This window comes from Alosa pseudoharengus, unplaced genomic scaffold, assembly GCF_046254945.1.
Source record: "Alosa pseudoharengus isolate Yale_2024_CS ecotype anadromous, Long Island Sound unplaced genomic scaffold, YU_APseudo_1.1 YU_APseudo_1.1_scf_5, whole genome shotgun sequence".
Lineage (NCBI taxonomy): Eukaryota > Metazoa > Chordata > Actinopteri > Clupeiformes > Clupeidae > Alosa > Alosa pseudoharengus.
Window position 1 is genome coordinate 8,770,542 of NW_027468837.1, and position 27,431 is coordinate 8,797,972.

The 27,431-nt window shown below is 43.4% G+C and overlaps 1 protein-coding gene across 1 annotated transcript in view; it reads right to left on the reverse strand.

Annotated features, from left to right (window-relative positions):
* Window positions 1-27,431, reverse strand: part of cntn4 (contactin 4) — an 87,176-nt gene that overhangs the window by 48,529 nt on the left and 11,216 nt on the right. Inside the window, exons 2-4 of the mRNA XM_076268638.1 lie at window positions 26,991-27,123; window positions 19,933-20,108; window positions 13,074-13,169 (exon numbers count right to left, since the gene is read on the reverse strand). Coding sequence (XP_076124753.1) covers window positions 13,074-13,169; window positions 19,933-20,108; window positions 26,991-27,123 — 405 coding nt within the window. The remainder of the gene's footprint in view (window positions 1-13,073; window positions 13,170-19,932; window positions 20,109-26,990; window positions 27,124-27,431) is intronic.

The following is a 27,431-nucleotide window of genomic DNA, read 5'->3' on the forward strand; positions in this document are numbered from 1 at the left end:
TCTCTGGTGGAGAAGGAGGCGCTCACAGTCAGTGGGCACCCACAAAGCGGGAGTGTTAGCGACTGCCGAGATGTTAGCACCGCGTGCGCGTGCTCCGGGGGGAGAGCCGCCGTCTCCCCATCTGCACTAATTTCTCTTGATCATCAGTTTGTTTTTGCAACATAGATTGATCTTTTTATGCCATTTTTTTTTGTTTCTTTGGCATGTTTTTTCATCTCAGGTATGCACACAGTTGAATTCAGACTGCGGTGTATTCCGCAGAAGGTAAACAGCAATTTCGCCGTAATTGTTCATTATATTCCAGCCTTGCTAATGGGTGACCACATTCACGCTGCTGTGCACCTGGTTCGATTGCTTACAGGTGTAAATAAGTGTTGTGTTTGAAAAGTCGCTGGCAATTACAGATGAACAGAAACTAATTATGGAGGGTCTCTTCATAGTCAAGGTCCTTGAGCACAGAAATATTAAAACACAAACACTAAAGCAAATAAAGAGTGGATGTTTTTTCAGGAAATCCAAAAAGCTTAATCTAGCATCCTGTGAGAATTTGACTGAATTAATAATACTAAATCGAAATAATTAATCAGCACTAACAATACAGTTAATGAACTAAGTAACCTTATTGAACCTTACATGTAGATGTATATTTAATTAAATTTGAATTTCCCCTTGGGGATCAATAAAGTATCTATCTATCTATCTATCTATCTATCTATCTATCTATCTATCTATCTATCTATCTAAATAATAGCCAAGGTACACTACTGCAGTAGTGTAGAGAGAGAGAGACAGAAACAGAAAGAGAGAATGAGAGAGAGGGTGGGGGGGTGTAGAAAGAGAGACAGACACAGAAAGAAAGACAGACGGAGAGAAAGAGACAGAGAAAAAGAGAAACATATATGAGTCAAGTTCTACTTACAGCACAGAAGAGCAATATATCTAAAACAAACAACAAACCCTCTGACAAAAAAAACCCCACCACCTAAACATGTTCATCCCCTTTCCCTTGACCGAGCTCAGCTACCCAATTCTCACCATCCTAAAACAGAATATAAATGCCACATTGACTAATCCACAGTGTGGTGGAGTGTTCCTCTCTCTATCTCTCTCTCTCTCTCTATCGCTCTCTCTCTCTCCCTCTCTCTAAAAGATGATATGTAAGGGAAGTGGGAGTTTTCACTTTGAAGAGTCCCCTGAGAGACGTGTCAGATGCTGACAAAATACAGAGCACATTATGGCAAAGACTGCAAAGGTTGCAAAAGCGTTCTGAGGAGTCAACACGAAATGAAAAGAGCAGGCGGCACAGTATATCCTAAATGACTCGCAGCAAATGTACATACCATGTAGGGCCCAATAAAGAGGACTGCACTTTTCTGGGAGAGAAATGCTGAAATTATGAAATTACTACAATCGAGTACAACATGGAGAATTTACCCTTATACGGCTGGACTTGCATTTGCAAGCTTGCAGAGTTGTCTTAGAACTGAGTACCAAAGGGAAAAAAATGGGGCTTTAGGGATAAAAGCACATTTTATACGCTGTTACTTGGAGGCCAAATTTTGAATGCATGAGGAAATCAGAACACAGGAGAGAGACTTGTTATTTTTCCATTAGAAGTCTAATCAAAGTAGCGAGACGAGCAGAACTATATCTCCACAAAGGAGTGTCCTGACCAGGGCAAACTGTTAGATCTGGGCTTAATGACAAATGATTTAAGATGCTTGCACAAGCATTCCTAATGTGTCTATTAGTGACAGTGTTTGGAGCCAACAATTAAAAGCAGCCTCTTGGCTTTGCTTACAGCATCTAAAGCGATTAATATCAACACTCCGCAGGACATCACAAATCCCCCCCCCCCCCTCGGGCTCGGCCCTGCAGCTCGGCCCCATGGGACACCTGTGCAGAGGCAGCATTTTATAAACACAATACATATTCATCTCAGCGGGAAGAATAATTACTAGAAACAAAAGGAAAGTAGGTCTGCATCAACAGACAAAACAAGCCATCGATCAAAGACAGGGAGAATGGGTGAGAGGGATGAGGGTCCAATAACAGTAGCGAGGCAGAGGTTATTGGGAAGTTTGTTTACGACAGGCCAGATTCTGGAGAGGCTGGTGTTGTATCTGCAAGGAAAAATCCTTTCATCCTGATTATGCGTGATCAATGTCAGCTTCTAATAAATATTAATTCTGATGCAGCAGCCTGATCATCATCTAGTATTAATAATACATGCAAAAAATTCCGTCTGACAACAATGTGTGCATTCTTAATTACTTTCCTCAACGCAGCATGCTGGGAGTTATATATATAAAAAAACAGAACAAAAAGGGTACTAATTGTTGTGTTGAAAATTTAACAACCCAAAGTAGCGTTGAGCGAACACAAACTCATTACCCACAGGTTCCCAAGAGGGGTCGTATTGAACATCGAACAGGTAGTAGACATTTAATTTACGGAAGACTCCAAGCCCTTCACAAACAAACTCTGCTGACAGCTAAGATGAATCTGCAACTCTCCACGGGGGAAAAAACAGTAACTAACTGAGAAATAAACAAAACGAGAACAAAGAAAAAGGCCACAGTGCCACTTTGACTATGCCACAGAGTGCAGCATACTTCCACTGAGTTCGCTCCGGGCTCTGAGAAATGTCCTTTCCCCATCTTTTCTCTCTCTCTCTCGCTCTCTCTTTTCCTTCCATTTCTTTACAAGGCGAGACAGAGTGAACATGGTCCATGCCTTCACAGCCACGGGGCCAAGGGGCCAGGGAGGAGGAAGAAGGAGAGATGAGGAGGAAGAAGTGGCCCACAGGAGGCTTTCTCTATTCTTAGCGTGTCTCTGGCGGGGGGAAAGGGGCGATTTCAGTCTCGAGTGCACCTAAAAGGTCTTCCCTCCATTAGGAGATGGAGGTCAGCTGCATTAGGTCCTGTGCTAAACAGAGTAATTGAGTAATACAAAGATCACGGCTAGGTCACACAGGCAGCCCATTAATGTGGGATGCTCGGCGATGGGGGGAGAGAGTGAGACAGAGAGAGAGAGAGAGAAAGAGAGAGAGGGTGAGAGAGAGAGAAAGGGAGGGAGAGAAAGTGACAGGCTTTCAGCTCCCTGCTCTGCCCTGATCCAAAGTGACTGAGGGAGCCGAGGGAAGATAATTTGATTCTCTAGTGCACTGAAAATGACACACATGTTCAGCGCGCTCGTATACACACACACACACTCACTCCCACACACCCACACACACACACATAATCAGATACACTGTCCAATATCCATTATTGCGAGCACATTACGGATACTGAAATGTTTAGCGTATCTCTGCATGCCCACCTTCAGATGCCAGCGCATTACAGTGATTACCTGGCAGTACGCGAGCGCTCCTGAATTACATTTTCCCGTTAGAACACTGGAGCTTCACAACGACGCGGTCAGCTCCGCAGAGATGCCCGGGCCACTCAGGCTGCGGGCCCTGCATCAGCCGTGACAGAGCGTGTCAGCCCTGGTCTGTACACAGCTACAGTAATGCTATTCCCTCCCGATGACCGACCTCGGAAACACAAAAAAGGGATGAGCCACCAAGAACTGACCTACATCGGAGACGGAGAGAAGGATGGAGGGATGAAGGGACGGAGAGGGAGAATAGGGGGTTGGTGTGTGTGTGTGTGTGTGTGTGTGTGGGGGGGTTCCATGGCGTTCAGGGACAGTGGAGGGAACATGTGTAACTTAAAACCAGAGAGGACAACCACACACACACACACACACACACACACACACACAGAGACACACACACACACACCCCACCTCACCTAACCCAACGCCACAGCTTTGAACGCCTGTGAAGCAATTCTTGGATGTATCGACTGCCTGGTCTGTCTGGGGGATCATATGCCACAATGGCCCTTATCCTTTGAGGGAGAGTCTGAATTACAGTGACTGCACTTCAACGCAGCACCTCAACTAAAACCTATGGTATAGACTTCTTTTACAACAACTGTTGACCTTGAACTGTAAAGGTTGCCAAAATCACCTTTTTACATGGTTGTTTGAATGAAAATGTGTTACTACTTTCTCTCTATGTAATATGCCATGTATGTACATTTGATGACAGCTGACTGTTGGATATGCGTTTTGGGTAGGAGTGACTTTTATTGCACTTAAATGGAGGCGCGAGGAGAGTGCTCGTCCCCGAGAGTTACCTGTGTGAAGCCGGCTGGTGTATAGAGTAACGCGCGTTAGAGGCCTTGCATGCTGAACATACCTGACTCTTTCTTGCTATCCGCGATCGTTGGATTATATTTTTTTCCAAAATCATTGGATTACAGCAAGCAAAGGATCCTTTTTCCTAATGTGCGTGTTTTGGTGAGATTGCGTTTCGCAACCGTATGGAGAACGACTTCTCAACAGACTGTAAGCGCAACAACTCTTTCCTATTCCGGGGATTACGTTTGTGTTTTGGACTGTTTGAATCATCTGCTACTTTGTTGTTAATTGTGTGTCGGGCCTTCAGTTGCGTGCCGAGTGGCCGCGAGTTCGTTCATTACAATACAAAGTGAATCCATCTCATATGTTTGGGTTTCTTTCTGTAAGATAGTTTTTACTTTAATATACACTGTTGTTAAGAGGAAGGCAAGGCCTTTTGCCAGTTTAAGTTAAGATAAACTGAGGCCTTCGTCTGCATTGAGCTAGAACGATTAACTAGAATAGTAACCTTAAAACCCTTTAACCGCCAGGGTTTAAAAAATATAAATTGGATTTTTACATCAAAATTTCAAAAGGCCATGGCTTGCAAGTGGTCAGAGATAAAGTCCTACTGTAAATGTGAAAATCATTGAGTAGGCTATGACCAGAAGTTTATGAAGGAGATAAATTTACTCATCTAATTTGCATATTATGACGTCACTGGAACAGGAAAACAGTCACATTTAAACCAACAATAGTAAACTATTACTATAATCACAAACCCTATGCTACTATACAATAAAGTAGCCTGGTCAAATCCGTTCCATATCGCGGGTGACTTTGAAGTTCTTCAGAGCCCTATTTTTACAACCCCTGCTGTCTATACCACGTCCATTACGGACACTATCATCACTACTGTCACTGGCACCTCCAGCTATGTTGGGCAGAGGGTCGAAATAAGCATGGTATGCTTAGTGGACACTGTCGAAAAAGACGCACCTCCATTCACAGACGCTCCGTAACTATCAGTCAATAGGCTAGACGATCGATCATATTCTCCAAAAGGCAGATCTATATTCTCCTTCAGAATCAGAATAGGTGAATAACAGACCCAAGACTTCATCACACGTGAATTTCTTTTTCAACATTTGGTGTATCTGCTTCAATTTGTGCAAAACTAAGGCCCGCATTGCTTCCGCGTTATGGAGGAAATGCACGTCTTCTTCGTGTGTTTCTCGCGTGTTTATCTTTTACTGTCTATGGTGTTTTCGCGAGCTTCCTGAAAACTTTGAAAAAAAAGGTTGAGCTTGAATCGAAGCTCTGGGTGTCTGCCAACTAGTGGTCAAGAGTACAAATGAGATTTTACACTGCACTCGCGTATATCGTCTGTTTTATTCAGTAATGACGCTTGTCGCAATATTGCGACATGGGCGGTTAGTGGCAACCAGTTCTTTTGAATATGGGCGAATTGTTACAGAACGACCACGGCTACTCTAAAACCACCAGCAACTAAAATACATGGTTGGATCACTCCATGAAAAATATATCAAATGCAAATATCAGAACTGTATAATGATAACATAGCGCACCAGCTTCTTTATAAATAGCTTCAAAACATTCCGGCCAAGCTTCCTACATAGGAGAGCTATGATTCCACAACGCTATCAATCACTCAGTCGAGTGAATATTTCATGGCTTGATTTAATCGCGGCTAACCTTCCCATGACACGAGCGCTACTCTAATCAGACCACAAGGTTCTGTCACTTGGTAACTGATAGATTGCGAAGCAAACTTGCCCTCCATCTCGCCGCAGCAGAGCGGCACCCCCCCGCCTGCCTGCTCGCTCGCTCCCGTTCTCCAGCGAGCAGCGGTCTTCACACCCGCTCCCCAAATAGTGAATGAGAAGCAATTATTTTCTGTTTAGGAGAGTGTTGAATGTAATTAGAGCAGCTGGGAAATGCTGGCCCCGAGAATGGAGAAGAGGAGAGGAGGCTACTGCTTGGCCACACATGGCATGCATGCATGTGCGCACACACACAAACACATACATGAAACTCATAAACACACACACACACACACACACTCACACATGAATACACATGCATGCATACACACACACACACACACACACACACACACGGGGAACACACATACAACACACACACACACACACACACACACACACTCACTCATAAACCACATACTCACACATGAATACACATGCATGCATACACACACACACACACACGGGGAACACACATACAAAGCACACACACACACACAGGGAGAGGGAGAGAGAGATAGAGAGAGAGAGAACTAAGTGGAGTCCTGCATTCTGCTACTGGACCCTGAGTCATGATTGGTTGTTTTTTCTCCCTCTCGGAGCCAGTGGCGCAGGCTGTCCCCACGGACCGATGTCCTGCAGGCGCGGAGGAGGAGGACGTGTGTTTACGCACTGGAACAGGACGGCCCCCGGAGGAGCTGGGGGACAAGGGACGCATGCTCAACAACACTGGAGTACACACACACACACACACACACACACTCTCTCTGACACACACACGCACTCTCTCTCTGTCTCTAACACACACATGCGCATGCACACACACACACACACACACACACACATACACTCTCTCTCTCTGACACACACACACTCTCTCTGTCTCTCACACACACACACACACGCACGCATGCACACACACACACACACAGTGAAAGTGAGATATAGGCACACAATAAACACACACAGTGAGCAGAGTGTCATAATGTGGTTTGCATTGGCAGCACACACACTGCTAGCAGGGGGATCCTGCCCCTTCCGTCTCAGAACACACTCAGAACACAATCTTGGCCTCTGCTGTTAGGCTAAACACTTCACATGCCTCAAACGCAGCAGTGCACACTGGGAGATACGAGTGCAAGCACCACCGCTAGAGTATCCAGGGGGACTCTGATGGCTGCTTCCAGTAGGATAGCGCGCCAGGCCACAAAGCTCAGATCATATCAGACTACAGGTAGTTTCTTGAACAATGGGCACACAGGGCAACAGCCGGATGAGGGTTCGGGCCTCAGGGAGATTTTATACAGGTGAATACATACATGCAAAAACATGACCATAAATCTATTTTATGTGTATAATATGTGTTTATGTGTATAATTTTATGTGCCTCTGAAAATGTATCTCTACAGTATCACCAGACTCCAGTCATACAGTGTTATAGTAAAGTGCATGTAGCTAATTCACTATATTTGTACATAGAGTTTGACATAGATAGCTACATTCAAATACATATAGAGAGACATATTTGGGGCTGCAGTGTATCGTTGCCTTAGAAACCATGCACCTGGATTTGATACCCAACCTTGCAAGTCAGTCTTTTAGATAAAAGCACCTGAAAAATCGCAAATACTTCACCTTTTTGCATCCATTACTGGATACATTAGCTTAGAAAACTAAAAAGTTTCATTAGCTGAATTAGTACAGACAGGCACAACAACTCAAAACGCAAAAGGCCACAGGTTCAATGCAAAAAAAAATAAATCTAAATATGTCTCTAAATATATTTGACAAGAAGTCAACACAGCATAGAAATAAACAAACTCATGTTAGTTACTGAGGCACCCATTCACCATCAGCAATAGCAATATTTTCAGTAATGAGTGAATGAGTCATGAAATTGGACCTAAAGGCATATTCAAAATGGATATGAAACCAATCTCAGTACTCGCAGCATGTAGATCATAAAAGTTCAAAATGCACCAAAAAGCTCTCTTCACAGCATTCAAACCCTGCTCATTTTTCATTACAGAACTGATATTCCACAACATCCAAATCCTGGTATTATGCCAGTCTTTACAATGACTACCTGAATAATGATTCTGCCAAAAAAAACCTCAGTTCCTCAGGCCAATGGAGAGATTTTTACAAACCTCTTGGTCAAGCCATGAATCTAAGAAAGCCATAATGACAACGATAAGCCTCCAGGTTCCCTCTCCTGAACCAACTATTCATCTTCTACATGCTCCCAATAAGCCAACTATTAATAGCAGGTGACACTGAAAACCAACTCACTCTGTACATAAATTAAATGGTAGAGCCATTTTATTACAAAGAGACTATTAAAAATATACATCTCTCAACAGAATGTCATCTTAGCACTCATCAGGTGAGACCCACTAGATATGATGATGAGTTTAGCCTTCCCTGCTGTCTTAGCATTGTTTGTTTACATTTAGTTGTATTTCCAGAGACTCATATATTTTGTTGCTTTGCCAGCACCTGTTCCAATAGCCCGTCTGATATTTATACAATATCCACTTTTGCAGGTGCATCTATGCTACATTATTTAAGAGACTATACAGACAGCTAGTTTTCCACATGTACGGTACACAAAAATGTCTGTTTGAAATGTATCTGAAGAAAGCCGTTTGTGTCACTACAGCTGGGTTGCTGCTCACTTTCAACTTACATACAAAATGTTTTAATTTAATTAATGTAAAAACATTTTTAAATGTTTAATCTCACTATGAAATAGCCATCTAAACAAAGGAGTTCTATATTTTTATAAGACAGGAGTGCCTTGGATATTTCCATCACACTTCCATCTGATAAAACATGTTTTTGAAGATATATAGAGTACATTAACTGAAAAAAACTATTTACCCCCATAAGAAGTCTTTATAACAGTACTTTAATCATTACCCTGGTAACTACTTTACATTATCCAGCCATGCTGTTGGACTACTCAGCTGAAGCAACTCAGGAGGTATTATGCAGATGAAGCTCTCCAAATCTCATGCCAAATCAAATCTCATTGTCATAATGTCCAGTCCGGAGCACGGGCAACGCCAGTGAGCTGTGCATGGATCATGACCACTGCCACGGTCACCCAAGCTGGACCAAGCTGAGAGAGCCTCTCACTTGAGCATAAGCACCATTTAAATGAGGTGAGTCAGTATAAAAATCGCCTCAGAAATATTATCACGCCGCTCATGGCTGGCACTGAATAAGGCGCAGCCGGCCTCTGAAAACAGGTGTGGCAAATGAGCTTCTTTGAAGATTTGAATCTGAAAGAGAGCTGCGCGCCGCGTGGAAATCAGCGTGCGTACCTCTGACTACGCAGTCCTTTCAGGGTGTGGAGAGAGATCATGAAAAGTGATATCCCTGCATCTAATTGTGCATGAAGCTATGGCATCTCAAATGGACAAACAGTGTGGGCCACACGTAAACACAAAACAACATGTGTGTGTGTGTGTGTGTGTGTGTGTTGGCAAACAAATTCTCCGTACAGCCACAAGTACACAAACACACTCCACGAGCTACCCTCACCTAGTTTATCAAGCTTATCAACTATTACTCGTGCAAACAATATTCCAATGTGAGACCGTCTCCTTCTACTTTTATCCCTCCTTCCTTCTCACTTCACCCCTTTTTCTCTCTCCATCTCTCTCCATTTCTCTCTCTCTTTGTCTCTCTCCCTCATCTCTCATCTCTCCCTGGTCTCAGGCCTGCTGTAGATTATACACAGCTCAATCTGCATGCTGGAGTGGTCTCAGCGTGCGGTGGGTGGCGGGCGGCTCTGTGAGGGGACAGTGAAGGGAGGGGGAGCTACTGGCCAGCTGTCTGCTTCGGCTGCCTGCGAGGAATTACGCATCCCAGGGCCAGACTGTCTGGCCACCCATCGCATCCCAGCCCATCCCAGCCTCAAGCGGCGAGCTTCAGGGGCAACATCCTCAAGGCACCTCCTCTCCCCTCCTCCTCCACCTCCTTCTCCTCCTCCTCCACCTTCTCCAGCCTGGAGGTCTATCACTTAAGACCTGAGAACATACGGTAATGAATAAGCCAGCACTGCTGCCATGATGTGAGAGAGAAATAGAGATAGTGAGAGAGAGAGGGAGAGGGAGAGGGAGAAGGAAAAAAGAGAGAGAGATATCGGGCACCACCCATACTCTGTGGATGGGCCTTTTCATTAGAGCGGCACAGGCACCCACATGCAGGAGTCTCCGTGGTAACTCGGAATGTCAGGGCGGGTCAGCGTCAACGTCAAACTGGCCGGCGTCTGTCTGGGCTTGGCGGACATGCTGTGGGTAGTTGTGACATGCGCGATGATTGCTCTGTAGAAAAGGCTGATGTTTTAGTGCACAGGGCTCGGCATCCTCAGCTTTCTAATTTAGACCTCTTTTGTTTGTGTGTGTGTGTGTGTGTGTGTGTGTGTGTGTGTGTGTGTGTGTGTGTGTGTGTGTGTGTGTGTGTGTGTGTGTGTGTGTGTGTGTGTGTGTGTGTGTGTGTTGGCAGGGGCTGATTTGAACATTTTGCAGAATATGCTGCTGACAGCTTTCTTGCTCTTCCTTGTGACTCAGCGATTGATAAAGTGGGAGGGGAGAGTAACAGCCTCTTCCAATTTCTGCCACCAACAGCACTTCAGAATTGAAGAAGAACTCTTTTTTAAAAAACAAAAGACCAAAAAAAAGCAATAAAGAAAAACACACCTACACCACGACACCTCAGAGTACGTAAAGAGTTGGTGTATTTAAAAATGATGGATAATGGCATAAATGCATGAAACATTCTTACATTAATGTATTAAGACCAAATCCCTAACTGCAGACCACACAGACCCCCATAAACCTAAGATTATAATCTTGAGACTGCATACAAACATACTAAAACATACTAAACTCTTATAGTCACAACAGCAGTCTTGCTATATAATAGTCACACTTCATATTCGGGGTCTGGTATAAAGTGACACAAAGGTTCAGCTAGTTCAAGATGAAACATTCTTCTAATTGACAGTTTCCAAAGTCTCCTCTCTCTCCTCTGAGTCACCATCGGACTCATCACTGCACGCAGGGAGAAACCCCGAAGGTCTGAAACGTCTAAATCAGATCTGAGTAAAATCATCATGGATCACCCTCCAAAGCCAAAGATGGACTAGAGTTGGACAGAGAAGCCTTTAAAAATAAACACCCTGATGAAGGATACGTAAGCTAGAGATGTGTATGGCTGAGGGACACTAAGCGAAACTCCATCACTGTCGTCAGATATCTTAATACCCTAAATTTGAAAACCCTCCAAGCACATGAGAGTGACCCTTCAGAGAGTTCTTTTATGCAATGAGGACTTAATGTCCTCGTTTATTTTTTTCATTGGACTTTTTTTTCTAGAATAGTCTGAAAAATGTCAAAGCCAGTGAAAGCCCAAACATTTTGTTTAGACCTGGTAATGGAGAGAAGGCCTTGGGGTGGAAAGGAGTGAGAGTCCTATCTCTCTCTCAAAGCTGTCAGCACGCTAATTCACAGCCCAACTGGCAGGCAATTCTTTAGATTACCATGGGCTGGGGCTGCTTGAGATATACACAAACACAAATAGAGAGAGAGAAGCAGGCCTTTCAGGGCACATTTGTGCTTCGCCCGCCTTTGTTGTCTCTGCTGCAGTTTCTCCAGTGTTAAGAAAATGAGAGGACAAATATTTCTAAGGGGGAAAAATCCCCAAAGTAACATGCAAGCTCGCATTGTCTCCTCGGCTCTATAGAAATGCATTCAAACAGTCTCGTGTTTCGTGTGTAAAGTTTTTCTTCTGTTGTTTTTTTTTTTTTCCGTTGTTGTTGCAAAATGGAGATGACAACCCTGTGGTGCTCTGGCACACGGCGATAAAAAAAGTACAGAGCGGCTTCTTCGGAGCAGCCAAGAAACTAATCAGATACTCTTTTATCTCCCTCGTCGCTTTGCCACTGCTTACACGCTGTCTCAACGTTTGAGGTCTCATCCATCAAATGTGCTTTGTTTCCGCTGATAGGACTTCCCATGTCCTGGACATATCAACACCATACCCTATCAGTGCCCTATATTAACATGCAGCACTACAGCAACATTCAGAATAAAGCAGCAAAACTACACAACACATTTGCAAGAAAGAGAAAAACAAGAAAAAACACTTTTGTCAACAAAATATGTCTAATCTTTAGAAAATATACTGTTGACAGAGGCAAGGCAGTGGGTGGGGTGGGGTGGGGGGGGGGGTCAAATTGTATTTTCTTTTCATTTTTATCATGTTAACAGCCCCCGTGAAGACTCTAGGTCCCAGCTCCCAACACTAGTTGTGTTTCAAAGCTTTAATAAGCAAGGCGAACCCTGGGAAGTGGTGCTTTTCAAGGGCTGCAACTGCATATGGAGTTAATATAGCGTTTTTGAATGAACTACAAGGCTGGTGCCATTAATAAGTGGACACACACACACACACACACACACACACACACACAGAGCACACACACAGCACACACAATCACACGCTGCTGTGTTAATTAATTGAGGCCATCAAGCAGATAGGAGCCCGTAAACGAGCGCTGCAGTTTGGGGAGGAGGCTATGGCAAGCCAATTAGGCACGAGGGGACCACGGTGGGGGAGATGCATAGGCGGAAGGACGTGGTGGTCGGCGTGGTCAGGAGCCGCAGGATCTGGCGGGGTGAAGAGATGCCCGCTGCCGATGCCATGGCACACAAGGCTAGGGTTGTGATTCAGTCGTGCCGCACGAATGCTGTGGTGTGAGAACTTCTCTGGCCACCAGCGAGGAGTGAAGAGACAAATCTGCACACACACACACACACACACACACACACACACACACACACACACACACACACACAGGCTAGCCTACCCAAGCTGACATACCCAAGCAGCTCTGTGCAATGTGAATAACAGCATGGCACTGACAAGCCTGCCTGCCTGCCTGAAGCTCTGAGGCTCTGCTACTTCCAGTGCGCCCGGCTAAAAAAAGTTTCTCCTCCAAAATTGAGATGCAATTTTTGAAATATGAACAACAACAAATATCACAGAGGGCTCTGGCAGTGGAGAGTCAGGGCCTCATAAATCATGTCCAGTTGTGGTTGTGTTTACCTCCGGAGTGGGAGGGAGGTCCACACAGGAGCACCACGCCCTGCCCTTCACGCACCGACACCGAGCTCCGTCTGTGGGTCTTGAAGTTTTCCAGGTCTAAAAGGGAAGAAGGGAGGGAGAGAGAGAAAAGAAGGAGAAGGGAGGACAAAGAAAGAGAAGTGGGTCAGTCACAGGAGAAGTGCTACCGCAGAGACCTGCTCATGGAAATGTCAAACGCCTCCACGGTGACACACTGCCGACAGGAGAATCACACATGCTGAACACATGCCAGTGACATACAATTACACTGTAATGTGGTCTGTTTACAAGTGGCGTAGGAAACACTGCATAAATGAAATGGCACCAACGGAATTACAGATTCGGGCAATTAGCATTTTCTGAAGGCCAGCAAGAAGCCATGCTATGAGCCATGCTGAGCTGTGGCTGGCTGCGGTTGTGTTGGAAGAAAAAAACAGCTCAAGGCTCTGCCCCCGGCTACAGGGACCCCTGCTGGGTGAGTTTATTGAGGAGGCCACGGCATCATGAAATGACAAAAAAATACACCGACTGCTAGAAAGTTTATCGGAAACCAAGTTCAGGTACAAAACTTCATATCCTAGTAGGCAGAGGAGATAAACATGGCACAAGCCATCGCAGTGCACTTTTTGATCTCTGAATAGCACTTTAGACATTTTGAGCTATGGAGCCCCATGTGGTCTCTACTTTTGCAAGGCTGCATACATCACAAACAAAGCAAGACGAGAGCACAAACAAACATTAAAGATGATTTTATTTTATTTCTTTGCTAAATTTAAAATGGCAGACAGAAAAACAATGACATGTCTGGACAAAGTTACATTACATGGATAAAAAAGGGATCTGAATCTTCAATATAAAAATAAGGTGATGGAACTGCATGAAAAATACCATTGTGATGGCAAGAGAGTCTTTAAAAAATGCAGTCTCCTTTGTAAAAGCCCTTGATGAATTCTTTGTGATGAAAACAAACAAATGGAAACATTAATAGGATACAGTGTGGCTTCATTGGATCCACCCAGGTAGGGTGCATGGGAGGGATGAGAGCAAAATCAATAGCAGTTACAAAACAAAATGAGCACTCTTGCATTTCGCCGCACCCTTTGGTATGCGGGAAGGATTTTTGCGAGGCATAAGTCACACATGAATGATTTTAATGGCTCCGGTGGTTATCAGGTTTCCTCTGAGTTTTATTCATGGCTGCAAAAAAAAACCATCGCAAACTCATTCCAGAATGGTTAAGAAACTGAAATTACCTTTTCATTGAAACTAATTTATGTTTGACAATTGATGGAAAACAAAAACATGTCGCAGTGGCTTCCTGCGTGCACCCATACGGCACCCCACACACACACACACACACACACACACACACACACACTCCCCTGTTATTACCCCAGTGAGTCCCCCCCCCCCCCCCACAGTGGGAGTGGGGTGCTCACAGCACATGCAGGCCAATATCAGCCTGAGACAGGCCAAGAGAATAAACATGCTCAAATTGGAAACTTCACAGACACTCTTTAGCAGCTAGTGCGCATCGATTAGATATAAAAATAACGTCTCGGCACGCAAATGAAAAGATCAGAGAACAAACTTCTAAATTAGTTTTGAGGAGTTAAGAGAGCATGCAAACTCTGCAGACCTGCAATCAGCTAAGAACAGGAAGTAAAATAAGCCTTCTTTACATTGTACTGTAGGTTTAAAACCACATAGACCTTGAACTCTGTTATCATAGAAATGATTCAAATATCAAAACAGTGAAGGAAAGCGGTTCTGCTCAGATTAGATTAAATAATTAGAGGTGACCAGAGGCAAAGCACTGACCCCCAGTGAACTCACGCAGAAAGCTTGTATCATACACGGCTGTCTCATTTCAGAACCAGCTAGGGAGTTCAATCATTATGTGAGGGGATGAAGAATACTGCCTAAAGTGGGGAGCGTTCAAGCTGATGAATCCCTAAATATTAACTCTAATTAACCCCCAGTATATCCTCCATTTTGTAGTTTCACTTTGAGCGCCAGCAGAAGGATTGAATGCTTTCCTTCTGGTGCAGATCAATGACGAGTCTCTTGTGCTAAAGGTCTGTTTAGCTGGGAGACTAGATGGCTGACTGTGCCTGCTTTAGGAGCAGATTTAAATGCAAAAGAACTAGCCGCTCTGATTTATGAAGACTACTATAAGGTCAGCTAATATATGTCATACTGGCCACAGGACAAGTCTATTAAGAGGCCGACGTTAATTATTTCTTTAAACATAAATCACCTTTCATCCAAGGAAGGCAGTTTTGCTAATGGTAATTTGAGGCTATTTAGGCCTATTAGAAAAGGCAATTTCTTGCATTTCCACATAGATTAAAATGAGATTTTCACAATGGAAAAAAAAATCCATTTTGTCCATCCACCTCAGCAATGACAATGTTTAAAAAAATAATCGTAAGTAATCTAATGGCTCTTTCTCTACTTCCAGTGAGCTTCAATCATGAGCTCAAATCACAGTAGGAGGACAATTAAAGATTACCACCTGTGCAAGGGGAAAGCACTAAATTTCCCAAATTCAAAGGAGTTGCATAATCATTTCCTGTGCCTTTGAATTCATATCCAGGTCGTTAATGAAACTGTATGGTACAATGGCAGAAATACGTTTCATGTTTCATGAAAGAGGTCCATGAGTGAGGATGGAAACAGAGCCATGACACCCAGGCAAGTTACAAAGAAACTACAGATTTTTCCTGGTGTACTTATTTTTTTCCAGAATAATCAGGAGATATGACTCAAGAAAGAACAAAGACGCTCCTACCAAATTTCATATTAATGTTCGCTCCTGAGGTGGCCCTCACATGGCAGCATCTTATTTGGGCATAGCAACAAAGGTTTCAAGTTGCATTGCAGCCCACTTTCATGTGATGGGGCAACTGTATGTTAGATAAAAGGCCTGTAGAAGTCAGAAAATTGTGAGCCACAGTGAGAACAAAGTGGACAAAGGCATTAGACATCTGAGGTAGTGAATTAATTAAAATGAAGTATCTTTTTTGGGGGGATCATTTTTGGATTGAGATAAAAGCATCTGGGCGAGGGGGGTTGGGGGGGACAAACCACTCCATGGAGTGGGCCAAAGACCATTTTTTGATCGTCCACGTCCTATTGCCGGAAAAGCCATTTATGGACACCAAACCAACATCCAGATGGACCACAACCACCCCCCCCCCAACCCACCCACTAACCCCCCTCCAAAATATACCCCTCAGAAAGCCCTCCTTACCAAACAAAAAAGGAGAAAAAGCAACCATTGTTGCACAAAAAGCTCAAAGAGCCCTTCTTCTCAGCAGCGGTTCTTGGGTTGGATGCAGCTGAAGCCTTTCAGAAAGTACCCGTGGGGAGAGGGAGGGCCGGCGCAGAGGACGTATGCTTGTGCCAAACACACGTGCACGCACGCACGCACACACACACACACACACGCAAGCACTCACGCATACACGCACGCACGCACACACACACACACACACACACACACACACACACACACACACACACACACACACACACACACACACACACACACACACACACACACACACACACACACACACACACACACACACACACACACACACAACATGCACACAACATGCACAGCTGGGCCAGTGTGTGCCTTTCTTTGGTCGGCAGAGATCATAAAAGCATACCCTGTCAAGTGCAGGCCGCAAAAGCAAACCTCTGAGAATCCCAAAAAACCCTGCAGTGTTAGATACGGCTTAGTGAACTGCATTTCTTTTAAAAATAAAAAATATTTGTTAGGTTTGTTTCAGGAGGCATTGATTTCAGTCTGATTATTATAATAAACACTTAATTCTGTTCGCTCTGACACCAGCTGATTATTACTATTTAAAACAATGAGGAAAGTGTTGTTACTATATAAAACGATGAGGAAAGTGAAGATCAGCACAATTGCCAGGGGTGAGATGCCAAGAAAAAAATGTCAGCATCCAATTACAATAAATCAAGCACAACAAAAGACAAAAACGGAGCCAAACCTGTCTGTCACTGCCTAAGTGAAATGACATTAAAGCACATGCAGTAATCTAAATTAACCTGATGATCGCATCTTAGCGCAAGAGCAGAGTGTGCCAGCACAACTTATTCTAAGTTCAAGTGAGCGGTCCTGGCATAACGATGTGTGATTTATTAAATCCACCGACATCAAGACGCAGATTTACTGTGCTCTAATCTCCACGGCAGTAGGGCTCGTTCACTCAGAGTGCTCGAAAAAAAAAAAAACTCCCAAAAACTCATCTAGGGTGGCTTAGTAAACGTGTCACTGCGGAGGGCCTTAAAACGCAATGATGTTGGCACTCTGACAGTACGTTTAGAAAACTTGAGAAAATAAGACGTGTGGATGAACAGGGACTTTTCCTCCTTGTCCTGGCATTGTGCTTGGCAAGCCTTACAGACATTGAAAAAAAAAATCTCATGTAGGGTAGACATGCGTTGAGTTGCAGCTGTTCCATTAACAGAGTTATGTCACAAGAATCCCAACTGACATTTTGTGTTCTTACAGACATGTAAGTAAAACTGGAATCTTTAGATGACAACAGTCATGTGAATTCAAAATAAGATAATCGAGTTTGAAACATATAGGAGCAGTCTTTGTAATCATCTGAAACACATGATCTGCTACAAATTATGCTCATTTTAAAATATCTGACTCTGCCAAGGTTTTAAACAGAAAATGCAGCAATACTACGGTGAGCACAAGTTGACATGCTGAATTTATCTGGTGTTTCACTGAGACAATTATCCATTAAAAAACATGATTAGGAAACTATGCATGATTTCCACCAACAACGCTATTGGAATTAAAAGCAGTCTTCAATAGCCAGAAGCTAATTAAAGCATTAGAAATCTTGGTCTGCTTGGTCTGATCAGTACATTGCATTGTCTATGACAGTCTCGTTTTCTATGCATCTACTGACAAGGTTTTCCATATCAGTCCAATTACGGCAACACAATTCATGCAGGGCAGTGAAAATATATCTCTCCCAAGGACGTTAAACATATCTCTTGTTCATTACTCTTAGTTCCGTTTTATCACTTCAAGCTGACAAGGTCAAACACATGAAAAATAATTATTAACTCTGTTTTTATCTCTGCCCCACCCCTTTGCTTTAGACTCATTGGAGAAATATGCATAATAAACTCCATGGGAAGAGCAATGGTGTGTTTAAGCATCCACTCAATCACCTCAAATGCTGAATACATTATTGATTTTATCAAATGCTCGGCATTACTTATAGGTATTGGAAATGCCCCTGTATGCAATACAAACTCCTGGGCCCCGTCACGTGAGCACTTCCCCTCATCATGATTTATAAAGACAGTGGCTATCTTAATTTGCACTTCCCAGGCAGATGGACAATCCAGTGTGTGTCAAGCAAGTGCTTGTAGTGCTTGTTGAGTTTGCAACGTGTATAATCCACTTGTTCACAGTTCTCACAAGATGGACATGAGATCCTCTCACTCCCAATAAATCCTACCGCAAATCTCAGATGTCACGTTCTTACAACATTAGCCGCTAGTTTTACATTTGGATTTAAAATAGTCTCTTGAACTTGTGCCATTCAATCATGCATAACTTAATTAAGCCGCACCACGAGCAATAAAGAAGATGGATGGCACTCGGGCTCCGGCACGTGGCTTAAGGGTCGCCGGCGTGCGATTGATGGAACTGTCCATCTGCCTGCCCACCGGTGACAGTGGAGGGTCCCCAGCGGACTGGGATTGATCTGACCTGGCGAGGAGGGAACGTCACCAGCACACACAGGGGGAGCAAACAGATGGCTGGCCAGAGATCCAGTGGCCTTGGTCTGTGTGTGTGTGTGTGTGTGTGTGTGTGTGTGTGTGTGTGTGTGTGTGTGTGTGTGTGTGTGTGTGTGTGTGTGTGTGTGTGTGTGTGTGTGTGTGTGTGTGTGTATGGACTCGGGATTCAATCTGAGCTGCCCATCACTCACACCATTGTCAATGGCGTCATTTCAGAGGCAGGATGCGGCAGTCAGTTAAGTAGCATCAAATCGCTTCGAACAAAATGAATCACCGCAAAGAAAAGACCAGGAGAATCTAAGGGACTGTAATCCATTAATGTAGCAGTCAGCAAGGCCCTTTCAAGTGTGTCGTAATGACGCCTTGCCTAATTTCATCCGCAATGTTCAGTGAGTAGGATATGTAATGCTAAACAATAACAGAGAATCTGGACAAAGGAATTGCTTTGCAGTGGGTGTCACCCTTTGTCTGAAGTCAATCAGTGAGATCCATGCTGACTAATCTAAAGACCCCATTAAAATCAAATTATAGCATGACAGCTTGGCCAATCGGCTCTTTACGGCAAACATGCTTTTATAGGCTGCAAGATGCTTCAGAGCAATGCAAGAAAACACAAACACAAGCAGTCTTAAAGAGTACAACCAAAATTGGGAGGTTGTGATTGTGAGTCTAGAATGTGTGGGTTTATTTCATTTCATGTGTGTTTTATTTTCATCAGTTTTTATCTTGGAAGAAGATGTGCATGCTGATAAAAAGGGCAGACTGTGGGCCATGCCACTGCAAGCTATCTGCCTGCAGGGAACCGTTTCCTGTTTGATCACGTTATCAGACGTGGGTGCCACGGGGAGGCATCCGAAACTCCACCGGCAACATCGCTCATGTCACACAGGCGCTCACACACATGGCATCTGGTGCTTAGCTCGCCTGAGTCGGGCTCGGGGAGTGGAGGGATGGGTAGGTGTGTGTGTGTGTGTGTGTGTGTGTCTGTGTGTCTGTGTGTAACGAGGGCGTAATAAGGATTGCGACTCACATGCGAAGGTTAGACTCGCCTCTCGGCTGATGATGGTCCCAAAAGAGTTGGATGCGAGGCACTGGTAGGTCCCAGCGACCTGGTCTTTGTTCAGGTGGCTGATGCGCAGGTTTCCTCCGGACAGGGTGTAGTGGGAGCTTAGCGCCGGGTCGATAATGGAGCCGTTCAACCTCCACCTTTTTTGTTTTTTTTTAAAGAAAAAGAAAACACAGACACACACAATTACACTCATTGGGTCAGCTGATGCAAATGGCTGGCAATGGTTCACCACAGAGAAAGCTAATATTTGCATAAGCATCAGTTCCCCTCCGATGCATCATGTGAGTCCTATGAACACATGGCTGAGTGGAGTGCCTTTAGGAAAGAAGATAATAACATCTCCGTGGCATCATTTCAGTCCCGTTTTTTTTATATATAATAATCTATTCTGTAAACACATTCAGTTTTATTAAAGGAAAAATGCATGTGTCAAAAAAAGTGCTAAACATCAGCTCTCTGATACATCAAGCAAGATGCTCGGATAAACAAAATCAAATCACTTCTGATTTGCATGTGCAAATTAAAACATTAACAAGTGTCCAGTCTACTGTGTTTCTACATTTCATTTGCACAGTGGGGTTCCTTTGATAATTTACCTGCTGCGACATATTGTGTGTGGTGCAGTAATACAAAATGAACCAGTTTAAAAGAAACTGTCTTTTCCCCTCCATGTGACATATGCCCTACATTCACAAAACAGGCGCAGAGCAGGCCTCCATATATAACAAACAGTAAATCCTGAAAGGTCAACAGCAAAGTGCCCCTGGGGCATCAGAAATATTTAATTCCTGCACACCTCCTAAGAGCATTACTCATCATTTCAAACAGAAAGACATGACCCCATTAACTAAACAGCAAAAGGAGCATTAGCAAATATTTTATGGGCTTATTCCCAAATACGCGAGAGCCAGAGAGGCATCTTCAAGGAATCCAGAGATGGCATGAGGCCAGGGCCTCCTTGGCTCTGATTATTTAATCAGAGGGAGTGAAAGCATTGATTTCCATGATGGGCTCCAAAACCGATTAACAAATTAGCCGAAGCAGCCTCCTCACTTCACCTTATTATTTGTCAGCAGTTGGTGATGCGGAATCTCTCGGCTATCAGAAAGGAGCGCACATATGAGTAATGCCAACGACTATACATCACTGACTAATCAGCAGTTCACAGCTGCTCGGCACACATACATTTAATCAGAACCCCCAGCTCCCTTCGTTCTGGCTAAGAGAAGAGCGGAACATCCATTTAATCCTTCAAGGTTCAACTCTGGGCTGTATAGGAGCCTACAGAGGTCTAGGAGGTCTACAGACGGTTTCTGTAAGAAATTAACAGTAAAAGTATTTCTTGTATTTCTTGTTCAAATCCTTTTTTCAGATAAAAGGGAAGTCTGACGTTTTTATGTTAAATTGAGATTATAAAATAAAGTATTGGAACCTTTTAGTATCTTACACTATAGACTTAAATTATTATCACTCTAATTAAGAGCTTCAGGGTTGAAGCAGACTTTTTTGTCGGTGGCGTTATATTTCAAATTATCGGTAACTGCTGCTCAGTGCAGGAAATGTCAATTTGATGAAGTCATTTATGAGGTGAAATGTAGCAGAACACTACACATATGCTTTGTTGAGCATCCTGTGTTAGAAGCTCTCTAAAATGTATCATTCACCATTATACGGCGCTCATGAGGGACTAGCTCTTCATAATTACCTTCCCTTCATCTGCTAACAGCAGTCTGCTCAAGCTACAACATGTTCAGGAGACGTCAGCAGCAGTCTACTCTCTCCTGATGGTTAAGGAAGGAAAAACATTCCATTTCGGAACTGAATATAATAATCTTAACAAGGCTTTTAATGTAGTCTATCTCGAGGCAAGTTTGCATTTAGGCTGGGATGAAGCGTATTTCACTTGGGATAGGCAGGAGGAGTACAGGAGCCTGGTGGACGACTTTGTGCAATGGTGCAAACTCAACACTGCTAAGACCAAGGAGATGGTGGTGCTCTGCTGCCTCCATCCCCCAGTCTGACCAATGAGTGATACCCTATTACTTCAAACCTATCCTTGTACTGCCGCTATAATTCTTATATTACTATGTTTACATGTTTCTGTTATATTGTCCATATTTAATGCTGGTATCTAGACTTTATCCCTTGCACTGTTGGACTTAATTGCACTACCACCATGACACACACTTCATAGAGCACCTTACCACTGCATATTGAATCACAGGGTCAGTCCTGCCCTGTCACTGCAAGCGCCTCATGCTTTTAAATCCTTAGTACATTCATGTGGATCTTTGATTTAGTATATTTTACGGTCCTTATTAGTCATTAGTGGATTGGTTATCATCCTGATTATGTTGTAGTGTATGTTGTGTGTGATGTCTTAAGCTACTGGGGCCTTGAATTTCCCCTTGGGATCAATAAAGTATCTATCTATCTATTTACTGTATCTATCTATCTATCTATCTAACTATCCAGAAGACATGCACCCCTCCCCCCTCATAAAATACCAACAACAGCAGAGCACAAATAAGAGGCTTGCTAGTGTGTTAACCTGTGTCTTAGCAATATGCTGTAGTTGACAATATTGTGCTGTGAAATGTTTTTTACTTTTGTAGGATCTAGTGCGAACCACAGCAGTGCAGAGTGCATAATCTGGGTGGCTTGTTGAAAGAATATATTTGTTTATCTCTCTTCCACACTCTTCCCATACACCATCAAAAAACTGAAGATAATTACAGCACTAGTTACCAAAACATGCTTTAGAAAGTGGCAGTGTTGTATGCAGTTACTTTAAGCCAAAGTCAAGTCTCCATGAGACATTGAGGAGTTGCACACTCATAAAGAAATCAGGCGCTAACGACCAGCCAACAATCAACGGGCTACCAAAACAGGCTGACCACCATCATGAGGAATCAGAGCTCTCGCTGAAGCACTGCATGGTACTACAGTTCGAACTACACATTATATTAGCATGCTAGTAGTAGTAGTACTCAAGACTGAGTGTTTGCTGTCATACTCATCAAGATAATGGCTACCATGTACAGTATTACATTGTTTACAGGTAGTCACTATAAGGGTTCCTTCATGGGCTCGGCCAGAAATCTCTGTTCAAAGGACTCAGAGTGCTTGAAAATGGCCATTGTGTAAATTGCTGATGGGATGTGACTACATGTGGACATGAAGGTCACACTGATGATGTCCTTTTTTGTACACAAACATAGACGTGCAGTCAGAGACACAGTCACACACACACTACACACACACACACTACACACACACACACACACACACACAAACACACACACACACACACACACACACACACACACACAAAACATCAGCCTGCATATGCAGAGAGAAGTTCTGTAATGTATGAAATGTAATATTGTCATACTGTGCATTGTTGTCATTTAAATACAATCAAATCTACGTAGACAGCGACCTAATTATCAAGTCAAGTTAGATGCTCAACTTTGATACTAAAAGATAAAGAATACCCTTGCTCACCCCTTAGTTCGTTTCAGGTCACGAGAGACTAAGGGCCCTATTATTGTGGTCTTAAACATCGGTGGTACGCGAGATGAAAAGGGCAATGTCAGAAAGGTGTTAAAAAATTTTTTTTTTTAAATCTTAAGCCTAGGTTCTCTTTGTTCTTTGTGTTTCATAATGTTCTCCACACTGTTTTTGTAGTGTGAGAGCTCATAGACCAGTTTCACATTTTAATTTTGTTATTTGTTATCATGTAGGGCGGCTAATTAAACATCATGCCTGGAATGCATAAATAGAATGTGTTACGATTTTATGTGTCGGATGGTGGGGGTACGCGAGCCGAGTCAGGATGTACGTGGTGGAACGCGGAGGGAAAAGTTTGGGAACCGCTGATTTAAACCAATGAGAATGACATCTGTAATTCCCTTTAACAGCAAACAGCACAACTTCAAACAGCGCATCGGTATTTTGATAGTCAGAGGCGCATTTGAAGGAATCTGTTTGCATGTGAGACCATATGGAACAGTTATTCCACTAAACCATGCTTTACTATAGCCTACACGCATTTGCATTCATCTATTATTTGAACTCATTGGCAAAGTTATACTAACTTCACTTTGGTCAGTCAACAACAAAACAGTCTCACTATTTACTGAAATGGGTTACCATCGAAAACATAGCCTGGGAAAAGCAACACTTACACCAATAATGTTGAAATGACGGAATAAAAAAACATTTATCCTGCAGAGTTGCTGCTTACAGTACATCTTGTGACAGTGCATCTACAGCTGTGCTTCATATTTGCCTCTCACCTCTCGCCTAATCACTTTTATCCGTCATTACCAATTTGCAAATGATGGTGAATAACTACTCATTGTGAGATGTATTTCGTAATATCTTTATTCTAATTATGTTTCCCATTGTAATCATGTAATTTGTAATGTTTTGCATGGATGTGTGCTGGTGCGCGTTCGTGGATGAGAGAAGCAGGGTGCGTTGTGCACCTGCCCATATCACTGTTGATAATGCACTCTTAAAATAACATATAAACAACTCGCCATGGATTTCTGACCAGGTTTCTCTTGGTCAGTGGCGTAATGCGTTTTAGGTAGTGTACGATAGCAATTTTTAGATAATGTGCCAGCCTCTTAGGTTGTTAATTGCCACACCCCTTGGCGCGTTGCTCAATAAAAGAGACGTGAAAGATAAGAATAAACTTTGTGCTGGGATAATAATCTGCTTTCCGCCAGGTTTTACGTCGCAAAAATAGGGCCCTAATTGCTCTTACAGAATTAGAAAATCAAATAGAGCTCACCTCTTTGAAAAGAAAGACTCTGCCGCCTGCTCTACATTACTTTCTTTTTCTGAGTTGAATATTCAAATTGATTTGTGCATACATCATACAGCTGCTGATTAAGGAGTTAAATGAAGCAGATTTTCTAATTAAGAGTGTTTTACAGTAATGTATATTAAAGTTGTTAATGGTTTCACAGAAACATATGGTTTCACACATAATATGATTCTAAGCTGTTTTTCAGAAATGTTAAGAGTTGGTGTAATTTGTGGATGTACAATAAAGTATTAGACATCTAGATAGATAGATAGATAGATAGATAGATAGATAGATAGATAGATAGATAGATACTTTATTGATCCCCAAGGGGAAATTCAAGGTCTCAGTAGCATACAGACATCACACACAACATGCACTTAAGTGCTCAATTTAAGCATATGCTACATAAGATGTTATGTTTTTTTTTCAAAAGTCAAAAAGTGCTGCTTTTTCATATTGTTGCCTTTCTTGATACTGTTTCAACTTCATCTAGAGTGTAAACATGATTTGCTTACTTACGTGAACATGCTTAAATTGTTTCTTAGCCCTTCTGTGCTGGACTCTCGCCAAATGTGCAAAAACATTTGTTTGCCAAAAGGTGAGCACATGTCTAAATGGCATGTATACCAGAGAGGCCTCGGAAAAAAAACCTTAATTGAATCAAGTTAATAAAATAAATGTGTGATGTACGATAATCTCATTAGCCCACCACTGTTGAGCACTGAGCCCCACTAACACAGACCTGATTTGTTAAGCACATGCTTTATGCAATCATGCTTTAACAGGCATTACACCGCATAATACACAGCCATCTGGCTCTGGAGTCTGTAGACTGTTTCACGATCTGTTCCACATCTTAGACCTTCTGTGATGTAAATCCATTGCTAAAATGTCAAAAGAGGTGGTGGTGAGGGGTGGTGGTGATGGGGGGGGGGCATATTTATTTACGAAGGGGTAGAAAAGAGAAAGCTCCTCACAGCAGATCTGCACACGATAAGAGGTTGGAGTCACCTGGCCAGCTTGCTGGGGTCCCGCTTATTATCTAGCATTGAGACAGTGTGATAGGTCGGTAATGAACTCTGAAGGTGATACAGTCAGTGATTGCCCACAGGAAGGCATCCTCCACCAGAGGCACGGGGAGACCCTGACAGGATAGCGAAGCAACCTTGACAGGAAACAGCTGATTAGGTCATCCGTTAAGCCGGCCGAATCCCGAGTATTAAACGTTCCAATCCCTCTAAATCTCACCGCTGCAATTTCAGTGAACAAACATGATTGATTTGGACCTTGTAGTTGCCAGAGATACGACATACTAACCTATCGATAGACTAATGAACCATATAGGCAGCAAAGAGCAAGACCCTAGCTGGAAGTAGGTATAGGCCGCACTTTATGTTAGATTATAACACTTTATATCCCTCTTCAGGGAAAACACTATCAGATGTAATGTGAGGATAATCTCACACTAGCAAGCGTATGGATGTCAGCAGCAGTAGCAACGCTGCAGCAGGAGAAAGCTAGCACTTTAAAGGCTTTGCTAATGCTCCCTCTCAGGAGAGCTTTTCAGACAATAGCTCATCCTGTCTTCAGCCAACACTCTGGGAAATAATCGGGAGCTCTACTCTGTAACAGGACCTCCGCGTACTCTAAGTAATTTTTTACACAAGTAATTAGATTTCTTGATGTCTCTCCTCCTATTTGAAGAGATATTGTTTTCAAAAGGATTGTGCACGGCGGTATGTATTAGCGATGAGTGATGAGCACGCCCTCAGCTACACGTGGCCTTTCCCTGCACACTCAGCTGAAAATGAGGCTCAATTACAGGCTCTGTAGTGATGGAAACATTTTTGATGCTAGATGCAGAGATACTGCAACAGCAGCAGTAGGTCCTCCACAGTCTAAGGAGGCGGAGGGGTTTTCGCTGAAAGAGAATACTTTAGAGCCAAAAACATCAAAGTTCCCCAGAAATGGTTCAAGCGAGAGAACATGAGGTGTAAAATGAGGAAAGACAGTACTGTAGATTGAAAGAGTGAGAGAGAGAGAGAGAGAGAAGAATACTCCATAAAACACCAACTAGAAGCCTATATCTTTCTTTTAATGTAAATTGTGACAGAAAAGACTGAGTGGCTGAGGGAAACAAGCCTGTGGATGTGGAGGGGGCACAGCAGTGGGGGCACAGCGGAGTGGAGAGACCCACCTGTAAAATGGAGGGGGGCTGCCTTTTGCCTCACAGCTGAAGACCACCTCCCTGCTCTTCTCCAGGGAGTCCAAGGGAAATACGATGCTGCCGGGCTGTTTGGTGAAGACAGGGCTCTGCTGGCCACTGCCCACTGCGGGAGACAAACAAACAAACAAAAAAAACAACAACATCATTTAGACTGTGACAGAGGCCTGATGACATTCACCCCACATCTGACAAAGTCTTGACAGTGATGTAGCATGTATGCTATACGGCTGCACTTCAATTACATACAGTATTCCCAGTAAATGTGAAACATACACAGTCCTATATATTCACATACGCTATCACAGCTGCACACACACACACACACGCACACACGCACACACACACACACACACACACACATGCACACACGCACACACACACACACACACACACACACACATGCACACACAC